Here is a 24,270-nt window from a genome sequence, read left to right on the forward strand (position 1 = left end):
ATGAACACATCCAATAACACAATGGCTAGCCATGCGAAAATTCACACCTTTCTCATAGAACAATCCAGAGATAGAATTGTGTTCAGGTTGATTAATAACTCTGACTCAGGATGAAAAAGTCACCCATGGGTCAAGTTCCTTCCTCTTTGTTACTTCAACATCCCTTAGGGCATGGTCCTCAGATTGGCAGAAGCTGGCTCAGAAGCATCCTGTCAGCATTTCAGCCCTTAGTAGGGGTCAAGAGGAAGTGGAAAGCAAACAACTTCCTTTTTAAGAAAAAGAATGGGAAGTTGCACATATTGGGAGGTTGCTTCAAGGCAGGATCTAGCTGAGTAGCCAAATGCTTATTTTTAGTGGTATTACTTGAAGCAAGTAGGGTGAAATGAATACTGAGAATCAATTAGTAGTCTCTGCTACAACTCCCCAAAAGAACAAACAGCTCACTGAATCAGCTCAAGTTCATTATTGACTCAGATAATGAACTTTCATCCTAGAATCATCATTAATAAAAGTTCAAGAATGTTCTTAAGAACTTCCAAAGAAATTATTAATAACCTCGGATACATGTGGATAGACACTGTATCCATAAACATATTCATATCCATTTTCAAGATGAAGGAAACATTTTAATTAATAAAATGGTTAAAAAAACCCCACAAAGATAGGGAATAGTTCCAAAGGACATGGAGGAGGATGAGACAAGTATGATAAAAGAAGCAGAGGGAAATATATGAAAATTAGAAGATTGACAAAGAGGTCTAATAACTGACCAGCAGAACTTTTTAAATAAAAGAAAAAATAACTAATAATTCTTCTTTGAGTATTTTGTAGAATTCAGCTGTGCATCCATTTGGTCCTGACTTTGTGAAAAGATTTTTGATTACTTTAACCTCTTTGTAAGGGGTCTGTTCATGTTTTCTGTTTCTTCCCGATTCAATCTCAGTAGGTTTTATTTTTCTAGAAATTTACCAATTTTATTTCATTACCCAGATTTTGGGCAAGTTAATTGTTCATAATTGTACCTTATGATTCTTTTTTTACTTCTGAGACTTTTATTGTAATGCCTCACTTTCATTTCTGATTTTGAGTCTTTTCTATTTATTTCGTAGTTTAGGGAGGGATTTATCAATTTTGTTTACTTTTTCAAAGAAACAACTCTTGGTTTTATCCATTTTTCCCTATTTGATTTATTTCTGTTCCTATCTTTATAATTTCCTTCCTTTACCTTATTATCTTTGAGTTTAGTTTGCTCTTCTTTCTTAGATCCTTGAGGAATAATGTTAAGCTATTTGGGTTCTTTCTCCTTTTTAATATAGGCATTTATTGCTATTAACTTCCTTCAGAACTGTTTTTACCACATCCTATAAGTTTTGATACATTATTTAAATTTTCATTTGTCTCAAAATATTTTGTAATTTCATATTTGCCTTTTATTCACTGATTAGTTGGAGCATATTGGTTTATTTCTGCATATTTGGGACTGTTCCAAGATTTCCCCTGCTATTGATTTAGTTTTGAATTTGTTAAGACTTTTTTGTGGGCTAATATATGGTTTATCCTGAAGAATATTCCTTGCATGCTAGAAAAAAAATGTGTATTTTGCTAATGTTAGATGGAAAGAAGTATATAAGTTTTTTAGGTCCATTTGATCTAAAGTGTGGATCTAGCCTAATGGTGATAAATTCTCTCAACTTCTGCTTGTCTGGGAAAGACAATTTTTTCCTTCATTTCTGAAAGACAGCTTAGGTTGGTATAATATCAAGGCTGGAAATTCATCTTTTTTTTTTTTTTTTTTCCACTCTTGGGTATATCATTCCATTTCTGCTGTGGATATTCAGCCAGAAGATGGCGTAATACAGATCATCCAAGGCTATGCTTCCCTGGGAGAGAGGGGAGGCACCATGTAAATTGAGCACTAGGGTCATACGTACTGCCATTGGCAAAAGTTTTAGCTTTCTAGAACCAAGGCGCCAAGTCATTCAAGTAATAAGAGTTCATAGCTTCTCTACTAGACTAGAGTACATGGTCTCAGAGGGCACGGTATCAAGATCATGGCTATTCCTTCAACCACAGCTCTGTTTCTCTTGAAGCAGTGCACTAGGCTGCTACAGGTATAGAGTAGGCTTGGCTACTCCACCTGCTTGGGTGTAGTCTCCATGCAAAACCAGAGTCTCTGTTCCTTGTGTGAGAAGGCATCATGTAGATATGAGTACTAGGGTCACAACCATTTCACTGGACTCCCTGGGCAGGGCACAGAAGTAATTGCTATGGGAAAGATTCTGTGCTTCCCAAATATCTTTTAGGAACAAGGACCAACAAATAGAAAACAATAACAACATGTTTGATGTCAATCCAAAGACCAATGAAACAGAATGCAGAGCCCAGAAAGAAATCTAAACCTAATTTTCAAAGAGAACATCAAGAAGACACATGGGGAAATGACAGTCTCTTTAATCAATGGTGCTGGGAAAACAGGATTTCCATAAGCAAAAGAATGAAACTGAATCCTTTTCCTACCACATACATAAAAATCAGTTCAAAATAAATAAAATGGGGCTAGAGTTGTGGCTCAGTGGCAGAGCACTTGACTAGTAGTACCTCAGCACCACATATAAATAAATAAATAAACATTGCTAACTAAAATATGTATATATATATATATATACTTAAGATATAAATATATATATTTAAGATAAATGAAATATCTAAATATAAAATCTGAAACTATAAAAACCCTAGAAGAGACTATATGAAAAAAAAATCTTCTCAACATTGGTCTTAGCAATGATTTTTGGATATCACACCAAAGGCTCAAGCTACAAAAAGCAAAAATAAACAAATGGGACTACTTTAAATGAAAAATTTTCCACATAGCAAAGGAAATAATGAAAAGAGAAAAGGTAACATATAGACTGTGAAAAATATTTGCAAACTACATATCTGATAAGGGGTCAGTACCTAAAATATATATTAAAGAATTCTTACAACTCAACAGCAGGAAAACAAATATGCCAAAAAAAAAAAAAAATGAGCAAAGAATCTGAATAGCCATTTCTTTGAAGAAGACAGAAAAATGTCCTTCATAAAAAGGTACTCAAAATAACTGTCATCAGGTGGATGTGGTGGCACACACCTGTAATCCAGAAACTCAGGAGGCTGAAGCAGGAGGATTGCAAGTTCAAGTCCAGCCTCAGTAATGTATCAAGGCCCTAAGCAACTTAGTGAGAACCTGTCTGAAAATAAGTAATTGAAAGGGCTAGGGATGTGGCCCAGTGGTTAAGTACCGCTGGGTTCATTCCCTGGTACCTGGTGCCAAAAAGAAGAAGAGGGAGAAGGAGAAGGAGAAAGAGAAAAACTATCATCAGGGAATTGCACGTTAAAACCAGAATAACATATCAAATCACATCTCACCCTTAAGTAGGTGCCAAAAACACACCCTGGAGAAAAGATAGGCTCTTCAACAAATAATGCTGGGAAAACTGGAAATCCACATATAACAGAATGAAAGTTAATCCCTATCTCTCACCCTGCACAAAAATAAACCCTAAGTGGATCAAAGACCCAGGAATTAGACCAGAAACCCTGCATCCACTAGAAGAAAAGGTAGGCCCAATGCTTCAATATATTGGCACAAAAACTGACTTCCTGAACAAAACTCCTAAAGCACAAGAAATATAATTTTAAAAAAGACAATAATTGGGATGGCATCACACTAAACAGCTTCTTTACATCAAAAGAAACAAGACTGTGAAGAGAGAATCTATAGAATGAGAGAAAATCTTTGCTACCTATACCTCAGATAGGGCATTAATTTCCAGGATATACAAAGATCTCAAAAAGCTTAACACCAACCTTTCCCTGTAAATAACCCAATCAATAAATGGGATAAGGAATTGAACAGACCCTTCTCAAAAAAAGAAAAATGAATGATCAACAAATATATGAAAAAATATTCAACATCTCTATCAATTAGAGAAATAGAAATTAAAATTGCACCAAGATTCCATCTCGCTCCAGTGAGACTGGAAATTATCAAGAATATAACTGACAACAAATGTTGACGTGGAAGTGGGGAAAAGGGAACACTCATACATTATTAGTGGGGCTGCAAATTGGTGCAAACCCGTGGAAAGTAATATGGAGATCCCTCAAAAAACTAGAATATGTGGATGCTAACCCACAATAAGTGGGGGAAGGGGAAGAAGAAAAATTCATTAAATTAGACAAAGAGGAACTTAAGGAAAGGGAGAGGATAGGAATAGGAAAGACAGTAGAATAAATCTAACAATTTCCTATGAACACATATGAAAATACCTAAGTGAACCCCACCATTGTGCCCACCCACAAGAATGGGGTCCTAGTTAGAATATGATATACTTCATGCTTGTATAATTTTATCAAATGGATTCTACTGTCATATATAACTAAGAAGAACCAATAAAATAAAATTAACAAAAAATACAAGAGGTAACATTGGTGAGTAGGAAGAAAAGGGAATTCTAGTACACTGTTGGGAATGTAGGTTGGTATACCTATTATGGAAAATGGTATGCTGATGCCTAGCAAAATTTAAAACAGAACTACCATAGGACTTAGCAATCCCTCTTGTGGCTATATGCCCAAAGAAGAATAAAACATCAGCTCATAAGGATATGTGCACTCCCATGTTCACTAGAGCATTATTCCCAATAGTGAAGATGTGGAAACAAATGTCCATCAACACAAAATAAAGAAAATGTCCATAGATAGAATGTTACTCAGTCTTAAAAAGAGAAGATCCTGCCATTTGTAACAACATAGATAAACTTAGAAGACATTATACTAAGAAAATAAGTCAGACATAAAAAGAACAATATTGCATGATCTCACTTACTTGTGGAATGTATATATACACAGAGATAGAACATGAAGTTGTGGTTACCATGGGGAGTAGAAAGAAAACAGGGAGATGTAGGTCAAAGTATACAAAATAGAAGATATGTAGGCTAACAAGTCTGGAGGTTTAATGTACAACATGAGGACTAAAGATAATGAAATTGCGTTACAGTACGTTTTTCTTAAATAAGTAGATTTTGGCTGTTCTTGTCACACACCAAAAGTAACTATATGAGAAGATAGATATGTTAATCTGCTTTACTATAGTAAAATTTCACCATGTATATATATTCCAAAATGTTGTAAACCTCACAACAAACATTGCTAGAAAAGAAAAAATTTAAAGAAAATTTAGGACTCGAAGAGAAAATGAACAAACTATACCAACAAATTTTCTCAGAATAAGATGCTGTCATCTTTGTTCAAGAGCACGGATTTAAACAATCTTATGCAGTCAAGAATTAAAATGGCTTCTGACGCTTCCATTGAGGTATTAGAAACCATAAAACAAAGAAGATGTTCTTTAAAAGAAAATTATTTTTGAGTCAGTTTTCTATACCCAGTTATATTATCAGGCAGGTACGAGGATTAAGAGAGTTTTAAAGATGAACGAGTTCCATATTGACTTCCCGTGCATCATGTCTTACACTAATAGGATCCTGCTCCAATAAAATGAGGAAATAAATCAAGAAAGAGGAGAACAAGAATCCAAGAAACAAAGACAAAGCAGAATGCTGAGTCCAAAGACCTGAGAGCATCCATTGCATGCTGTGTAGCGTGGTGTGTAGCAGACATCCCCAATGTCCTATCAATGTCACCGGGGCCCCACCACTTCAGCACACCCTGGACAATCTCCCCTCCTTACTCTGCTGTTTTGCCCAGGCTTTTACCAGAACCATTCTGACTTCTTACAGAGACCAGGAAGACAGGTAATTAACACCTCTCAGAAACAGACCTCACCTTCCATGGGTGATGGAAGCTATTTCTCAATATCACAGTTCTTTTACCCTTTGGATGGGATAAGTGTCCCATATCTATATGATACTGTTGCTGCCCGCAGCAACAATCCCGCGGGAATTTATCGGAGGCAGACTGGGAATGAACTACTTCTATTTCTGGGCTGCTTTTTTGCTTGTTTGCTAGTTTATAGAAGAAGAGAGGCTTGCTTGCTTTTAGAGGTCCTACGCTTACAGAGAGGCTACTTCTTAGAGGTCTGCTGCTTCTTCTTAGAGGTGCGTCCTATGTCCTATCAGAGGTGCTGCTTATCAGAGATACTTCCTATAGGTGCGTTCTTAGTCCTCCTCCCAGGTGAAGAGAATGTCTTATATACACTAAGGCAGCCAATCAGCTTAGGATTAGTAGCACGATTAAAGCAGGCGCCAAGGTACCAATCAAGAAAGAATGAGGAACACATGTTGACCATGAGCACTGAAGAGACATCAACCAATCAGGCAAAAGGTCATGAGAACACTAATTATGCGCCACCTCTTGGCCCAATGCCAGCCGCCATCCTAGAGCCACTTAAACATGTCTCCACATGATACTTCTTTATAATTTTCCCATAGGATTCTTCTCCTCCTCCTCCTCCTTCTTCCTTCCCCTTTCCTCCTCCTTCTCCTTCTCCCTCTTCCTCTCCTTCTCTTTCTTCTTCTTCTTCCTCTTCCTCTTCTCCTTCTTCTTCCCCCACTTGATTAATCAAATATCTGTAAGATTTTTTGAATATATACATAACAATCCACCACGGATGTCTAAAATATATAAAATGATTAAAATATCAATTATCTTATGACCTAACCTCAATGAACTCAGGAGTGATTTTTTGCAAGCAAAAGGTAATAATATGATATAATGCAAATTACAAATTAGGTTTTCATTCCACGCTTCAAAAAACATTTATTCTAATGTAAATGAGCACTGAAATACTTTATTAAAGATTATTAAAGATACAAAACCAATTCTATTAGCACTTAACAAAGAAGATGAAAAAGAAATTAATGTTTAAAATTGTTATTTAAAGATTGAAGACTTTCCTGGGTGAGGTGTGGTGACAGATGAGGGAAAAGAGAGTGTCACTCTTGGTGGGAGCAGGAGAGTGAGAATTAGCAAGAGCAAGTGAGGGGAACAGCAACAGAGTCCTATCCACATTTAACCTGGGTAACTGGTCAGAGTCCTCTCCCCCAATCCCTGTGGTCACTGGAAACATAAAGACAAGCACTGCTGGAAGGCACAGACACAAGCACAGTGGATACACATTTCACTTCCTTTGTTCACAACTGTGCAGCTCCTGATAAGGGAAGCCTATGCTGGTAATTCAGTTTTTTGAAAGTAACACATCTGCCCACCTCCTGGTAAACCAATGGTGATTATTTTTCTGTACATTCTAATACTTATTTTAAATTTTTAGTGTGAAATCTCCAGAATCACCTCCTTCCTCTTATTCACACCATCAGTGAGCAGCAGGATGAACAAGTTCCTCCACTGTAAATGGTTCGATAAGGCTTTTCTAGTTGTCATACGCTGACCTGCATTCTTGACAGTTCCCTCCACTCTCATGTGTTATATTTTTGGCAAATAATGTACAAAAGGTGAAAGTTACACTACACAAGGCATTTAAACAATGAGCAGAAACAGAGATCCTATTAAGAGAAGGTCTAAGCAGCCAAGAAGGCTCATGTTGCATCCTCTTGCTCAGGAAAAAAAAAGGGGGGGGGGGATCAAGTTTGTTATAGTAGACTGTTGACTTGCTAGTAAATTTTAATTAAGTTGTTTTGCAGACAGTTTTGATGAATTTTTTATTTCGGCCCAGAGCACAATGTGAGATGAGAAACTGCACAGCTCCCTCTACAATAGTGAAGCAATTGTGTCAGGGGCAAGGAAAGGCACAACAACCCCAGAATCTGAAAAGGGAAATGAGATCTGTGCAGGGAGATCATGGTGGGTTGGAACAGCATGTCAATCAATGAAACCACACAGAAAAGGTAACTCTAGAGAAGACCCTCTGTGCCCTGCCCCTGTGCTCTTGGCCCACACTGGAGGTCAATGCAAACAGCCCCTGGGCACCACTGACTACCAGTGCCTCTGTTTGAAGGTGATCCCTGTCCTCAGATGCTGGCCCACAGTGTGGGTCCCCTATATGTGGGGGTAAGTTCGCTGGAGCAGTCTTCACCAGCCAGGGTGGGGGATTGGAGGGCATCCCAGGTCCTCAAGCTCAGGAGGGCAACTTGAGGTGGATTCACACACTCTCTAAGGGCTGACAGCATGACTGAGCCCTTAACAAAGCAGCAGGCCCCTCCATAATGGTTCCTTGTTAGATTTCCTTCTTTTCCTGACTTGTTATCCAGTCACTCAGGGTGCTTTCCAGAGCCACCTTCCAAGGAAACTAGTGGCCCATCCGTCCTTGTCTCAGGGAAACCCAAAGACAAACATAAAAGGCATTCCTATGGCCTAGTAGGTAGTGGCTTTTAGGATCATGGGTTGATACCTTCCATGGTGGATGGGATTATCTAGCAGTTCAAGCCACAAGGTCACATCTGGGCTTCAGTGAAAGCCTGCGAAACCATGGCCCGCTATTAGTGCGCTTGGGAAATTAAATCAAAGAGGCTGATGTTCTCCAGATTTCTGTGTAAAGGAGAGAAGAGGCAGTAGGAAGTTCTGGGCGAGGAGTGCAGAAGAGACCTCAGAGGAAGCAGGAGATGGAGGACATGGTACCTGGAAGGAATACAACTCTCCAGGATGCCCAGAGACATAAAGGAGATTGGTACAGGGTTGGGGTTTCTCCTCATGTGTGCAATGGTTGCTCAAGCCATTTTATTACAAAGGAAAATAGTGGCCAAGTAGGATGGAAGATTTGGGAACAGGAGGTGGCTGACCTGTGGGCTTCACACCCATCAGTCCTTTGGAATTCCTTCCCTGGGGTGGGAAGAAGGTCAGACACAGATGTAAATCCCCATCATGGAAGGCAACAGTTGAGGTGTTGTGCGAGTGAAAGAGGCCATATAAGTTCGAGGAGGGTGTGGCTCCCTAAAGTGGTGGGGAGTGGACAGGTTTTGGGGTGTGTTGACATTTAATCTGTGCTCTGAAGGCCTGAGTGATGAGCACCCATGGAACTGTGGAGTCCAAGGTCATGTGGGTGTGAACCCAAGTACATACTTCTTAGGTCTACACAGTAAATAAAAACATTAAGTTATGTAATGGAATTGTTTGGGACCCTTGTTTGTTGGGATCTTAAATAACCACAAAGGCAAAGTAGTTTTGGTATATGAATATTTGCTTTCATGAATATTGGTGCCAAAGATACAGTAGGATTGCTAAACTGAAGTGATCCATATTGAATTGAAAGGCAGCAAGCCAGCCAGGAGCCTTTTTCTATTTCTTCTGGAAGAATTACAGTGCTGGCTCCAGAATAGATTGCCTTGCTTTGTATCTTTGTAGTTCCAGCAGTTCAGACTCTAGAGACAGCTTATACATTTCCAGGGCCACTTTCACATCCTCTGGACTTGGGAGACCCTGCATGAGTTTTCTTCCAGCAAGTACTTGCTCACAGCCTTCAGGAACCTCCTGAAAGAGACAGAGGTGGTGGGAGTGGTACAGAATCGTCTTGCCAAATCATGAGGAGGTAATCATGATGGTCAAGACCAAGACTGGTGGTAGAGCATGGAAAACCAGAAATTGTGTTGGGCCCCTCCAAAGTCACAGGTCCATTCTGATATTGCTGCCCAGATAAAGGGGGCAAAGGCTATTTCTGCTGACCATCCAGAAATAGAACAAGAGTATATTATGTAGTCCATAGAAAGTCCAATAGGAGTGAAGTCAGTACTCTTGGGTCCATGAACCCCTGCTCTCTATGGGGTTTAGTTTTCCCCATTCTCAAGGACAGGAAAACACATCTAAATGTGCTTCAAGGAAAGAAGAGAGTTGTTTTTGAATGACTCAGAATGAATCCTGAAATGTTGGGTGCCACCATTACTGGCTGGGAGAGAGCTTGGTGGGGACCATCATTTTTACAGTTGACAGCACAGAATTTCCTTGAATTGAGCCACTTACCCACTCACACTCAGGCACTTCTGGGTACCAGGTTCTGTTCTGTAAGCAAGTGATTCTTTGGCTACCCACCACTCCAAAGCCAGAGTCACACTGGATGGCGACACTTTCCATTTCAAGATACTGATCCTTATCCACAGACAGCTTCCCATTTTCAATCTCTGGTTTCAGACACAGAGCTATAATGGAAACATATGTTTAGGCAATCTGTAAATCTAAGAAAAAAGATATAATAATAACAATGGCAGAGAATTAATGAAAATGAACTTGTTTAGGTGCTAACTGTTCCATCTTTTTTCCATTTTGGTAACAATGATATTATTGTTATTAAGCATGACTACCTATCAGATTCAGGTCAAGTACCTTACGTGACTGTCTCTTTTAAGTCTCACGATAATCCTATGAAATGAGTACTGTTATATTTCCATTTTATCTAGAAGGTTGAGATACAAAGAGGGTAAGAAACTTGTCCAAGGTCATAAAGGTTTTTAATAAAGGGATGGAATGTAAATAAATGTATGTGACCCCAGGTTCTTAACCATCACAGTAACTATCCGTCACAACCTATATTTCAAATTTCCCTGCTGGTTTCTTATTCCATGTGCAATGGAGATAGTGCTGGTCAATAAGTAATGCCTGTCAATGCAAATCTACATTCTTATAAAAGTCAGACTCAGTCATGACTCCTCCTGTCCCCACAATAAGCTTCAAACTAAAAGTCTCTCTCTCTCTCTCTTACACACATACCTACATCATAGCAGGTGGTATCCTGCGCATGACTCTGGTGGAAATATCTATCACTTCATGAAATTTGGTAGAGCCTACATTCATGCCTGAATAAGTTTCCTTGAAGATTTTGCACAGGACCATAGGTACACTCATACAAAAAGTGATGCTTCTGAAATCAGGAAATATATAAGAAAAACCAAGATAAGAGTCAATTTGTGACTTGGAGAAAGAAATGGAGGGTGGAATATTTGGGTACATTCTTTGTGCTTTTTGCATGGTGTACCATATGCATACATTAATTATTTTAAACAAATGAAATCAAATCAAAAGTTTTCTTAACTGCCTCTCACAGGAAGACCTTGCTCTTGACCTTCTCATGACAGTTCCACCAGTATTTGACATGGGCTGAGAAGGGAGCTGAGTTACCTTTACACTGAGGGGCTTCAGGTGACCACTGAGAAGAACTGCAGGAGAGTTTTGCTTGTCCAACCAGTTGGTATCCTTTATCGCATTCATACGCAATCTCATATTTGAAGAAATTGTATGAAATAACTCGTTTATGATGTCCATGAGCAATGCTAGGTGGAAAATTACAACCTGATGATGAGACATGAAAGTGAGAGAGCATGAGCTTGTAGAATGTGCAACAGCTTCCTTCCACCTTCTCTACCCACAAGATCACTCCGCCAAACAGGTGCACTTGTGCTGCCCTGCTGTAAGCCTAGAGCTGAGGAACTAGCAAGGTTAGAGCTATGAGCCCTTAGATTCCCTTTTGTTAAGTTGGTTGACATATTCACTCAACCTCACCTTGTTTAGGAACCATTTTTGCATGAAAGCTGGATTCAGCCCTAAGTCACATCATACTAGGGGTACACTTAATCCATTTCAGGATAAAGGTAAAAGTGCTCATCCATGAGAAAGTGTAAAGATGTTAAATCATTCCCCAATATCTGAACCCTTGTTGTCCAGCAAAGCTGACCATGCACCTCTACGAAGAAAATACTGAATTTTAAAGAAGAGCTCATAAGAGGAATAAAAATGGTGACTTGCACATTGGAATAATAAAGAAGACAAGATGCCAAGCTTCTCCCTGAACAGGATCACTGTGAGGGGCCGAAAATGCTGCATAAGAAAGCTAAAAAAAACAAAGCAGTAGGAATGTCAGGTGAAGTACTTTGTTAATACAAGCTTTCCTCTTACGGTTGAAACCAAGTGATGATCGTTTCAGGAGTATAAATATAGTAGAAATAAAATTTTTAAAATATTTGCCAGCACATTAATATTTAGAAAACCCTTTGCTGGACTTTCTCATAGATACTTCAACCTTAATGATCACTTTTTATAGGAGTCTTCTTCATAGGTTAATTAATTCATCTAGCCATTGGTCCCAAGTATGCCATCAAATTCCCACACTGTACCTGTGCTCATATGATCTCTCCTACCTAGATGCCATTCTTCCTTCTCTATCTGCTCCTCAAGGCCCATTTGTTCTATGAAGGATCGATTCTCTTACTTCTCCAGTAAACAGTCATCATTTATTTCTCTGAGGTTCTATAGCAGTTATTGGGAAGAGATTACATATCATATCCAACTGCTTCTTACATCTGATATCCAACTATATATCCAACCACTTATTGGAATCTTATTACAATTCAGACACTATATATTTCATACATTGTATAAAGTGTATATTTGTAAATGTATAGAATGTATATTATTTTTTAATAATAGTATGTATATATATTATATTTAAATGTATAATATGTTTGCTATGTATTCTATGGCAATAAATACATGTGTGTATACCTTATATACATATAAAATACACATTGTGTATATATACATATGTATATATATTTTTTTTAATTCAGTCACAATGCCACAATACCACCAAGAAATAAAAATCATCATCTTACCTACCCTTTATGAAGAAAACATATCCTTGCAGAAATTTAGTATCTTGTCCCCTGTAAAGCAGCTATTGAGTGGCAGAGACAGAGTTAGAACTGAGTTCTAGTTTGCTCAAAAGCCCATATTCTCTATAGTGTGTTTACACTATTAAACAACTAACTTATATTTTCTGTAGTTTTTTTTTTTTTAATTCATGTTGAGAACAGGGACTATGTATCCAGTCTCTGTGTATCTTTGTTCTTGACATTGAAGGTCCAAAATAAATGCTCACTTATGTACCAGTCTCAGGTTTTACAAATGGAATTTCCTGAACATCAAATGAAATACATTCAATAGGAACAGCCTTTTTTTCTGAATTAATCCAACAAATATTGCTGTAATTCATTCATATATGTCTGTTTGGCAGACAACGAGCCACACACCATTGCAATACTGTAAGAAAATGTGATGACCACGTGACTAGTAAAACCGCAACATGGACCAGCTTACAACCCTGTCCAAACACAAGGGTGACTAGCAAGAAGAGTGGAAGGAAGGAAGCAAAGAAGGAAGGAAGGAAGGAAGGAAGGAAGGAAGGAAGGAAGGAAGGAAGGAAGGAAGGAAGGAAGGAAGGAAGGAGAAAGAATGCACGAAGGGAGAAAAGGATAAGGTAGCATTTCCTAGAGGAGTCTGGAAGTATATATTCTGAAGTTTAGGTAAAACTGCTTAAGTGGGTGAGACATGGCCAGGTGTTTCACACCAAGGTAGTGGTCTGAGCAAAGACTTAAAGGCCACAGAAAGTTGGTATTGGTGGAAGAAGAGGAAACAAGCTCAGAAACCAGATGGACACTGATTTGGGGACAACTTACACTGGTTTGGTTTAAGGACTATGAACCAGGATAAGGTGGCACTTTGAGGGAGTGGAAGGATGAGGGATAAATGCAGAGAAACCTGATGCAATCACTGCCACCTGTAACCTGTTGGGTGTACTTTGCCTTCCCTGGCTCAGAAAGGAAGAGGAGAACTGGAAGGTCAAGGGCTTGTTGCTCAGGGAAGACCATGCGGGTTAGAAAGAATAGGGCTTTGGAAGAACAGCGGGTTCAGCCATCTTAATTCCCAAGAGAGCAGAATCATCCAGGATGAAGGAATTATTTTATCTAACCTTAAATTTCCCTTAAAATAAACTTCATTTAGATGTAAAAATCTTTCAAAGTAAAATATTCTATTTCCTAAGCCATCCTTAGGAAAACAGCTCTGAAGTTGCCCTGTGATATTAGAAAAGTTCAAAGTCTAGATAACATGGGATCATTCTGGAGTCTTAGAAATTCTGACAAATTTTCTCTATGACAAAGAGGCTTGATAGAACTCCTTCTGCTTGGCATTTAATCCTTGCATCATCAAAATTGGAAAATACCCTACATCACTTGAATATGGACCAAAGTCTCTATAGGAACCAACACAGCTATTGATGAAATATTTTCTTCTCTGTTGGGTGACTTTGAAATTCAGTTCAAAATGATCTACTTTAACTGCTATAATAGATAGCACAAGGGGTATGTATGTAAATATTTTTAATATGCTTAGAAGTTTTTCTCTTTAAAAGAAATATCAGAAAAATAATAAAAACCACTTTTATTAGCATACTTCTGTTTATAAATGAAATCAATTACTTCTGTATTTATAACCAACTCTATCCTAGTGGGAACTGTAGATTCTCACAAACCCTTTCAGTGTTTATTGATTAGGGACAAGTTTTCTCTAAATTATAATTCTATACCCCACACTTAAACAATATCATCAGTTTATGCAATGCCTCGTAATTTTACTCTGGTAAATATAAATGAACTTATTATTTATAATAACTTAAAATTTTCCTTTCTCAATGGTGAATATGTTCTGCACAATCCTTAATGCAATAGAAAAGAAGTAAAGCCTACAGAAAAATTAACTTTTATATTTAGGAGTTTTCATTTAAGTATCATCCATTTATATAGAGATTAAATTTTTTTCTGCCAGATAATTTCCTCAAGGATTTGTAATATTTAACTTCTTCAGTAATTATAGCCTACATGGAAAGAATTAAAACTATTTAAATGTATCTCTTAGCAATGTACTTCATTGGATTTCTCCAAAATCATACTGATTTATAGCCATTTGATTAATTCTTAATCAGCATTCTCTAGATATTGATTTAAACTTTCTGCTCTTTCCCATAGCTCTCTGTACTCACCACACAGGGCAGGTGGGCACCACAATAGACACAGGACCCCAAGGAGCCATAATGCTGAAAAAATTCTCTGGAATTTAGGGGACATGATACAGAAACTCAGAAGCAGAACGCTGGGGCTCAACATTCTCAGATGCCCGGAATCAGGCTAAAGTTAAAGCTCTAAACCACTAGCACATTGGCGCCTGAGTCAAGGAACTAAATCCTGGCAAGGCCAGTGAGTCACTGAAGAGGAGGGGCAGAATTGAGAAGATCAGATACAAGACGGAACCTAACCCAAGCCATCCAATAAAGCTCCAAATCAGGAGCGTGGTGGGGAGAATGATATGAACTTGACACAAAGGCTCCCTGGGATTCTGTGGCAACTTATCATTATAACCCCAAGACTTTCTCACTGCTTTCTCTCCTAGAAAACACACTCACTCATTGACTTGTTATTTCCAGATGTACCTCATTTCTCTCCAGGTAGTCAAGACAGGGTTTGTGTGGCAGGTTCTTCAGGGAAGAGGTTGAGATGCTGGGCATGTTCTGCAGCATTTCCTGGAGGTGTCAGGTCTTCAATATTGTGTAAATTCCCAGTAGGAAATGGGATAGGAAAAGATTTATACCTGAGTGTCATTCCTAAACATTTCACAGCCTAATTGGATTAGAGAACGTGTGCAAATCTACAATTGCGAAAAGGCAAAAGTACAGTGAAAACAATTATTCTCTCAATATGTTTGTGTTTCCTGAAGTGATTATGGCACCAAATTAATCAACATTGGGGCTACACTAGTTGGAAGGTAAAGGGAAATTTCTGAGAGTCGGATAAAGCATGCATAGAAAAGTAAGTGGAGAGTATGGGGCATCGTTAATGGAAGAAATTTTATGACAATTTTAAGAAATTTTCAGTAGTGATGGGTCAGAGGGAAAAACCTTTCATCCCAGAATTATTCCTCTGAAAAAAGCATGAAGAACCTTGTAGAAGGCATATCTGTTAACCTCAAGACTTAGTTCATTATAACTATTTGCATTAAAGCTGGTCCACTAAAAGTTACCTGGGTCTTAGGCCCAGATTATGTTAGTCTCCATGAAGCAGGAGGTGGGGGGTTATCAACCTACACTTCATGTTTTGCTCTTTGAACCTGCTATAGATACTTGTTACTTGGAAATGCACAGATATTTATCCTGAGATGATGGTGAACACTGGAAAATGTCTGACAATAACCTTGACAGTCAAGTTGAGCTGTCATGAGTGCAAGAGGGACATAATAACTAAGTGCTTAGCTCTCAGAAATAAAGAGGAACATTCCCCAGAAGTAAATGAGTGGACTCCTCAGGAATATTGGTGACAGTGCAAATAAATTTCAAACTTTGTAGAGAGAAAGAAAAACAAACAAACACACCATGTGGTTCCTTCATTTTATAAGGAGGAACTAGAATAAATAAGAGTATGTAAAAAAAAAAAAGGACATTAGAATAATTATACAGAAAATAATTTTAAAAATACGGATTCTGCTTATTAATCATGTTCCAAACTTACATAAGTTATTGCACTTAACAAAATTATAGCACGGGAATTATTAGTCACATTTTACAGATAAGGAAACTAATTCAGAAAGACTAAGTATACTTCCTAATATCTTTCTCATCAGTGGCTAGATCAGATTCTGAACTTAAGTCTGAATCAAGTCCTAAGTTCTTTCCACTATGAAAAACTAATTTTCACTGAATAGAATCAAACTGCAAGGTTTTCTTTTGTGTGACCCTGAGTCTGTCACTTATGAGAGTGTGCCTAGGAATGTTCTGCTTCTGTTATAATGGGAAAGACTGCAGACTGCCTGCTCTGTCAGAAAACACAAACCCTATAACATCTACCAGGAACCACGTGGCTTAGCCAACAGTCCCAATAACTCAGGCCCTAGTCTCCTCACATATTAAAGAAGAGTTTAGACTACAACGATCACCATGATACATTTACTTCAGAAATTCCAGGTTTTTGTGCCAATGGGAAAATAATAATAATAATAATGGGTATTTTTTTTCTCAAATAAAGTACAGAATGACAGGAATGAGGTTAGGATCTTGAGGGATGAAATGCTCTTCCTATAGCCCAACTCACCATGAAGGATCATATCAGGACCCATCTAATGAACAAAAGATATAAATGAGAAAGATGTTGCTTTTTGCTTTAGTCTGCCATGAAGCAGTTCTTGAAATGGCTTGAATTCAAGAAATTTATCTAAGAGATAATTCCAGAATGCACCATTAAAAGAAAAGGGGTAAAAAAAACGGAAGACAAGAAAAATGAATATGGTTTGGTAAGTTGTCTTTGCAGTAACTTATTGCTTGGGAAACCTCAGGTAGAGAGTGTGGAACATGCCACAGAGATATCCTACCTGCAGGAGAAGGAAGAAGGCATTTTAATCTACCCCAATTCATTATGGCACCACATCCAGGGAGGCCATTTAATCAGCTGACATTGTGGCAGTCAGTGATTTGCTTTTAGAAGTAGGTTTTAGTCTGAATTTGGACCTGCATCCTGTGGCAAGGCTTCTTCCAGACATGCCATCTGTGAACTTACTGAATGCCCGTTCCCTGTCATGGTAGGACACACAGTATTGTCTCTGATCAAGAAATTCTCTTGACAACAGCAAAAAGAAAGTCAATGGGCAGGTGTTCAGGAGCTGCACTGGTCCTACTGCTATCCCATAACACAGAAGCAACTGACCTTATAAAAGAGCTGGATGGTCTATTAAATGCCCAGGCAACTGAGAAAGGATACTGTTATGGTTTGAATGTGAGATGTCCCTCAAAAACTCATATATGAGATAATGCAGGAAGGTTCAGAGGAGAAATGATTGGGTTGTAAAAGTCTTAACCCAATCAGTGAATTAATCCCACATGGGATTAATTGAAGTGGTAGGGTGTGGTTTTGAAGTATATATTTTGCATCTGGAGAGTAGAAACTCTCCCTCTCTCTGTGCTTCCTGATGATGCAAGCTGCTTCACTCTGCCATGATGGAGCCCTGAGGAATGTAGCTGGCCTTCTACTGACTAAGACCTCTGAAACTGTGAGCCCTCAGATAAACCTTTTCTCCTCTACAATTGCGCTGGTCAGATGCGTTTAGTCACAGCAGCAAAAAAGCTAACTAAAACAGAATACCATGTGGACTGGAATTTCAACCTATATAGGCACGCTATATCTTCTAAAACAGCAGCTGGTAGAAGGAGAAAGCCTGAAGGTGCCAAACTAGTGAGACCAAGGGCAGATGTCACATAAAGATGGAGATGCCTATGGAGCCCTGGTGACTTCAGGCCACAGTTTGTGGAGTTTTCCAACTCAGGCATCAGACATGTCAGTGAGTAAGCCCATCTCTAGAAGATTCCGGCCCCCAGTTTTTATAACACCGCAGCTGATGCTGAGGAGAGCAAAGTCAGCACCCACCACGTGCTGCCTGAGTTTCATTTCTGAACAAAGTAAGTGTTACTATTTTAAATCATAAGTTTTGAAGTTATCATACAACAATAAATAGCATTAACACATTCTCTACACTAATTTAAAAAGTGTTTTTGATCACTTTAGGATGCAGAAAAAGCATTTGATGAATCTCAATACACATTCGTGAGAAAATATAAAACCTTTAGAAAATTGTAAATGGTAGGGAACTTCTGCAATCTTATCAAGAGTTTCTATAAAATACCTATAATAGACATCCTACATAATGGTGAACAAGTGAAAGATATCCTCATGAGATCAATAACAAGACAAAGGCAACTGTGATCACCAATTCCATTTCACATGGAACTGTAGGTTCTATCCATGGGACTAGGGTACCAGTTGATAGGGAGAAATAGATATATAGATAGATAGATAGAGACATAGAAAGAGAGATACAGGGAAGAAATGGAAAGGAGAGCAAACTATTATATTCACATATGACAATGAAGAACTTAAAAAGTCAAAGGACATGTATGAAATTAATTAAAATTAAGAAATTATCAAAAGACCAATAGTCTAAAACAATTTTTCTACTGCTACCAAAGTTATCCAAGAAGACATTTTTCTAACTATATGAAGTAAAAGTCCTAATGTCTTGAAATAAATTTACTGAGAGATGTTTGAAAACTCTTTACTGAAACCTAAAGAGGCCAATAAAAGATATGAACTGTAGAGATATAACCTATAAAGCAGTAGAGAAATACCAAGTTTATGGATTGAAAGGCACGATGTTGTGTAAAAGTAATTTCCTGTCGAGCTCACCTATAGAAAAGATGCATCCTGATTAAAAATCCGGAGAAATTTGGTGGACATTAACAAGTTGATTCTAAAATGCATATGAATACAAAGGATTAGGGTTGTCAAAGCAACCCCTAAGAAGATGAAGGGGAGGTGGGGCAGGAATAGGAGAAAAGGCATACAATGAAGGGCCCACAGTGAGAGATATCAAGATTCATCATAAAGGCACATTGTGGCATTGGTGTGGCTAACCAAATCTATCGAGGATTGACCATGCAAGTCAAGTAACAAAACCTCAGTTGATTTATGACAAAGTAACAGTACAGAGCAATGCCATAAAGGATGCTCTTTTCCATGGAGGCTAGAGCAATTGCATATTTGTATGGAAGAAATGAATCTTGATCCTTTGCTTTCATACCATAGTAATTCCATATGGACCAGAGATCAAAATACAAAAGTAAAATTATGAAATCTCCTAAAAGAAAACATGGACAAATGTATGTGTTCCTTTTAAGTATAAATTTTTTAAATAGAATACTCCCAGAAAATACTAATCAATGGAGAAACACTTTATATTTTGTACAACATTGAAACTAGGAATTTGTGTTTATGAAACACACATTATAAAAGTCTTATTGACGTAAAATGTCATGCCACAGAATGGTAAGAGGAATTTGCAACACATATCTCACAAAGGACTTTAATCTAGACTGTACTAAAATTATGACAACAGAATTTGACCTACACCAATGCTGCACAAGAAAAATGTGTAAAAGATCTGAACTATAGAAACTCACAGCCAAAGAATCTGTAAATGATCGATGAATCTATGAAATATCATTCAACCTCCGTAGTCATGGTGGAAGAACAAATTTAAAATACTGTTTAAAAACCCTTCACACCCAACAGAACTTCTCAGGAAGAAAAACATGAACTGCAGCAAGTGTTGTGTAGAATGCTTACATCTGCATGGGTGGGTGCAGTTTCCTGGATCCACTTTGTAAACTGATGAACACGAATGTACACAACACCCCTATGAGCCAGCAAGTTCATCCTTTATGCATGTAATTATATATGTTCAGCAAAAGACACTTAAATAAATGTCCATAGCAGTACTATTAATAATATCCAAAACAATCCCCAAAATAACCCAAATATCTATCACAAATAAGTAAATAGTGGCACATTCCAAAATGGAATAGTATATAAATAGAAATGAAATGAATGCCTCTGAGTACATGCAATAAGGATAAGTCTCACAGATAGAAGCTTTATAAAAAAGACATGAATGAAAGGATGCATAATGTATAATTCCATTTATATAAAATGCAATAACATGCAAAACCAATCTGTACTGGTGTTGAGAATTCAGGTTTTGACAGGGGTGGAGTACAGTTAGTGACCAGAAGGGGGCACCAAAGTGCTTGTGCAATTTCAGTGAGTTTTTTGTTTTTGTTTTTGGGGTTTTTTTGTCTGGTTTTTCGTTACAGAAGAGTGTTTACTTTGAAAGTCCATTGAATTTCCCATCCTTTTTTTTTCCTGCAGGAACAGGGAAAGAGGGAAAGGTGGTGGTCTGATCATTTTGAGTTTTCTAGCTTTGGTCCTTTCTGAGGGACCCAAAGTTAAGTACAGACATTGTAAGCAACAAATTTATGTACTGGGTGTGTGATGTTTATGTAACACACTAAAATGGCAACATAAACTGATATTTTATGGATGATTATTTATTTAACCAGCAAAATGAGTTAAATAAAGTAGACACTGGAGCCACAGCTGTAAGATAGCTAATAATTATACCTTTTCAGTGATGATAATCATATTAGTCCCCTAAGCCCAGAAACATTAATGTGAGTGATGGTGCTCAAGGAAGAGCAGAATTGCTGAATGGAGCTCCTGTGTATTGATTTACAATACAAAAATGACTCTTCTGCTTCCTCTTTCTTAGAAAAATTTTCATCAGTATTCATCCACTTATTTGTTCTAACTGTTCACAATCTCCAGAGACAGTTTATACACCTTCAGGGTCATTTTTACCTCCTCTGGGTTTGGAAGTTTGCATGAGTTTTCTGCCTAGGACCACATGTTCACAGCCTTCCGGAAACCTCCTAAAGGTAATTTAAAGAAAGGAGTAGGGGAGAGGGTGCATTCCGAGAGGAATAACTGGCAAAAGTGAGATTGACCTGAGGACTGGTCTATGAAAAGGAAGTCAGAAGAGACTTTGCCCTGAGCAGGTGTCACAGGCAAGCCAAACATTATATCTGGGAACATCTCAGTGTTTGAATGGTAAGATTTTTAGACCAGGGACTATGTCTTCACCTTTCATCATGTTTCCCATTGTCCCAAAGGTCAATGAACACAGTGAGTGATCACCAATGTATGCTTTTTAATTAATGGCAATATCAAAAGTAATAAAAAAGAAAATTACATCTATCCTTCCCTGAATAAATAATAATTTGTCAAAAATAGGTGAATAGAACTGAATTTCCTTATTCTTTCAGATTGCCCACATCTCCTTACTCAGAATACAGGTGTCCATGTCAGGATATCCAACTTGCCTTAGTAGAAACACTTGTTTACTAATAAAAAGCATTATGTAAGATTGGTTATCTCAGGAGTCTTGAGATTAAAAGAAGCCATTTTATTTATATTTTGGGGGGTCCTTGGGTTTTGAATAGATTGCCTACTCAAAAATAAAGATTTTTTAAAAAAGCACCACGATGTGTTAAACCCTTGGGAAATAAAAACTTAACTCAACTTCCTTGGCAAGAGACCCCAGAAAATTATCCCCCTGGGTTCTACATTCTGTGTACCCACACAAGCAGTGAGCATCCTTCATTGTCAGGCCAGTTATTCCAAGTCAGGATAACTTTGAGGTTGAATTGTTTGTGGATTGCTGGAAAGGAAGCTCTAAAAAGGTGTATCAAGATCATCTATGAAGGGCTGGGAGATAGCTCAGTTTGTAGAGTGCTTGCCTTGCAAGCACAAGGCCCTGGGTTCAACCCCAGCACTGCAAAAAAAAAAAAAAAAAAAAATCTATGAAATAGCCTATTTGTAGGATTATAGCAAATTTCCCTAAACTCCAGGTCATGCATATGCCCCACAATGTGCGTGAAGGATATCTTTTAGACATCTCTGAAAAGAAGGGTGTGTGATGAACTCCTTGTGTGGTGATGATCTGGCCTGTCATTCCACTACTCACCAAGAAGAGTATCCAGCAGAGCAGTAACCAAGGTCATTTGGAAGAGAGTTGGGCCTGAGACCTTGCACAGCCCAGGAAGGGACCAGGCTGCCACTTTCCCTTTTTTGTGGAGGGCAGAGCTCTGGGGGAGCTCACGTGGAGCCAATGGGGAGCACATGATCTGATGCTGTTTCAATATTTTTCTGTTGAAAGAACTCAACTTAAAGAAAGTCACTGAGCTTCCCATTGTTATAAAATACTAGGAAAAACCACAAAGGAACCATCTCCAAAGAGACTACATTGAAGTGCACAAGGAAAGACACTAAGCACAAATATTTACAACAAACACCAGCTTATATTGTCCTCCCTGGGAGCCTAGTCAGGAGACTAGTTAATTCTGGGTGGAGAGATGATAAGAACTTTCCAGAAGCAACTTCATCATGCTAGATATTGCTATGAAATTGGGATTATTAGGTGAAGGACTTACTATGTCAAAAACAGGTGTCAAGTAAAGACAGAGCAGTGAGAAGGTGAGGGTCATTTCTGGGAAACAGCAGCTAGTATTTTATTTGCCTAGAAGTTAAGGGAAGTGGGCGGGGAGTTAAAGGTAAAAAGAGAGAGACTAAGCTCAAGCACTCACAAAATATATACCCCAAGGGCAAGTCCCCAATGATCTACCTCCAGCCATACCCCACCTGCCAACAGTTATTACCCAGTTAATCCCTATCAGAGGATTAATGCACTGACTGGTACTGAGCCAGATATTCTGCTTGCAGAATAAGAGAGCTAGCTAGCATTTTATCTACCTACATCCATTGTGATAGCACATACAGATACTATTGTATCACTTGATTTCCCTCCATGGTGAAGAACATTTTCTCTTTTCTAGCAGTAAGTTCTTTCTGGATTTAGACTATATCCCTATGGCAAGGCTTCTTCCAGACATGCCATCTGTGAACTTACGGAATGCCTGTTCCCTGTCATGGTAGGACACACAGTATTGTCTCTGATCAAGAAATTCTCTTGACAAAAGCAAAAAGAAAGTCAATGGGCAGGTGTTCAGGAGCTGCACTGGTCCTACTGCTATCCCATAACACAGAAGCAACTGACCTTATAAAAAAAGTAGGATGGTCTGTTATATGCCCAGGCAACTGAGAAAGGATACCATATTGACTGGAGTTTCAACCTATATAGACATGCTATATCTTCTAAAACAGCAGCTGGTAGGAGAAAGCTGGAGTGGCCAAACTAGTGAGACCAAGGGCAGAGGTCACATAAAGATGGAGGTGCCTGTGGAGCCCTGGTGACATCAGGCCGCAGTTTGTGGAGTTTTCCAACTCAGGCATCAGACATGTCAGTGAGTAAGCCCATCTCTAGAAGATTCCAGCCCCCAGTTTTTATAACACCATAGCTGATGCTGAGAAGAGCAAAGTCAGCACCCACACGTGCTGCCTGAGTTTCATTTCTGAGCAAAGTAAGTGTTACTATTTTAAATCATAAGTTTTGAAGTTATCATACAACAACAAATAGCTTTTGTGCATTCTGTACACTGACTTAAAAAGTGTTTCTGATCACTTTAGGATGCAGAAAAAGCATTTGATAAACTTCTACATGATTTGTGATAAAAATGGAAAGCACTTAGAAAATTAGAAATGGAAGGGAACTTCTGCCATCTTTTTTTTTTTTTTTTTTTGGTACCAACGATTGAACTCAGGGACACTCAACCACTAAGCCACATTCCATCCTGTTTTTTGTATTTTATTTAGTGACAGGGTCCCGCTGAGTTTCTTAGACCTCACTAAGTTGCTGAGGTTGGCTTTGAAATCGATCCTCCTGACTCAGCCTCCTGAGCCTCTCTAGGCATGCGCCACTGTTCCTGGCTTCCACATTTTTATTAAAAGCTTCTACAAAATGCCTACAATAATAGTGAACTAGTAAAGAATTTCACCTTGAGATCAATAATGAGATAAGGGCAACTAATATCAGCACTTTCATTTCACATGGAACTGAAGGGTCCTATCCATGGGAATAGAGTACCAAATGATAGGGAGAGATATATAGATAGAAAAACAGATAATAGCAGAGGGAGTGGTAAAACATTCAAACTTTAGT

The 24,270-nt window shown here is 38.3% G+C and overlaps 1 protein-coding gene across 1 annotated transcript; it reads right to left on the reverse strand.

The window, feature by feature from the left end:
- Positions 1–9,109: 9,109 nt before the first annotated feature.
- On the reverse strand, positions 9,110–14,985 carry LOC306642263 (apolipoprotein R-like). Its single transcript, XM_079107910.1, has 4 exons — positions 14,765–14,985; positions 11,071–11,241; positions 9,919–10,094; positions 9,110–9,432 (listed from the first exon to the last, which is right to left on the reverse strand). Exons 1-4 carry the CDS (start codon positions 14,886–14,888, stop codon positions 9,259–9,261), a joined length of 645 nt encoding a protein of 214 aa, XP_078964036.1. The 5' UTR covers positions 14,889–14,985; the 3' UTR covers positions 9,110–9,258.
- Positions 14,986–24,270: the final 9,285 nt, after the last annotated feature.

This window comes from Sciurus vulgaris (genome assembly GCF_902686455.1).
Source record: "Sciurus vulgaris genome assembly, chromosome: 12".
Lineage (NCBI taxonomy): Eukaryota > Metazoa > Chordata > Mammalia > Rodentia > Sciuridae > Sciurus > Sciurus vulgaris.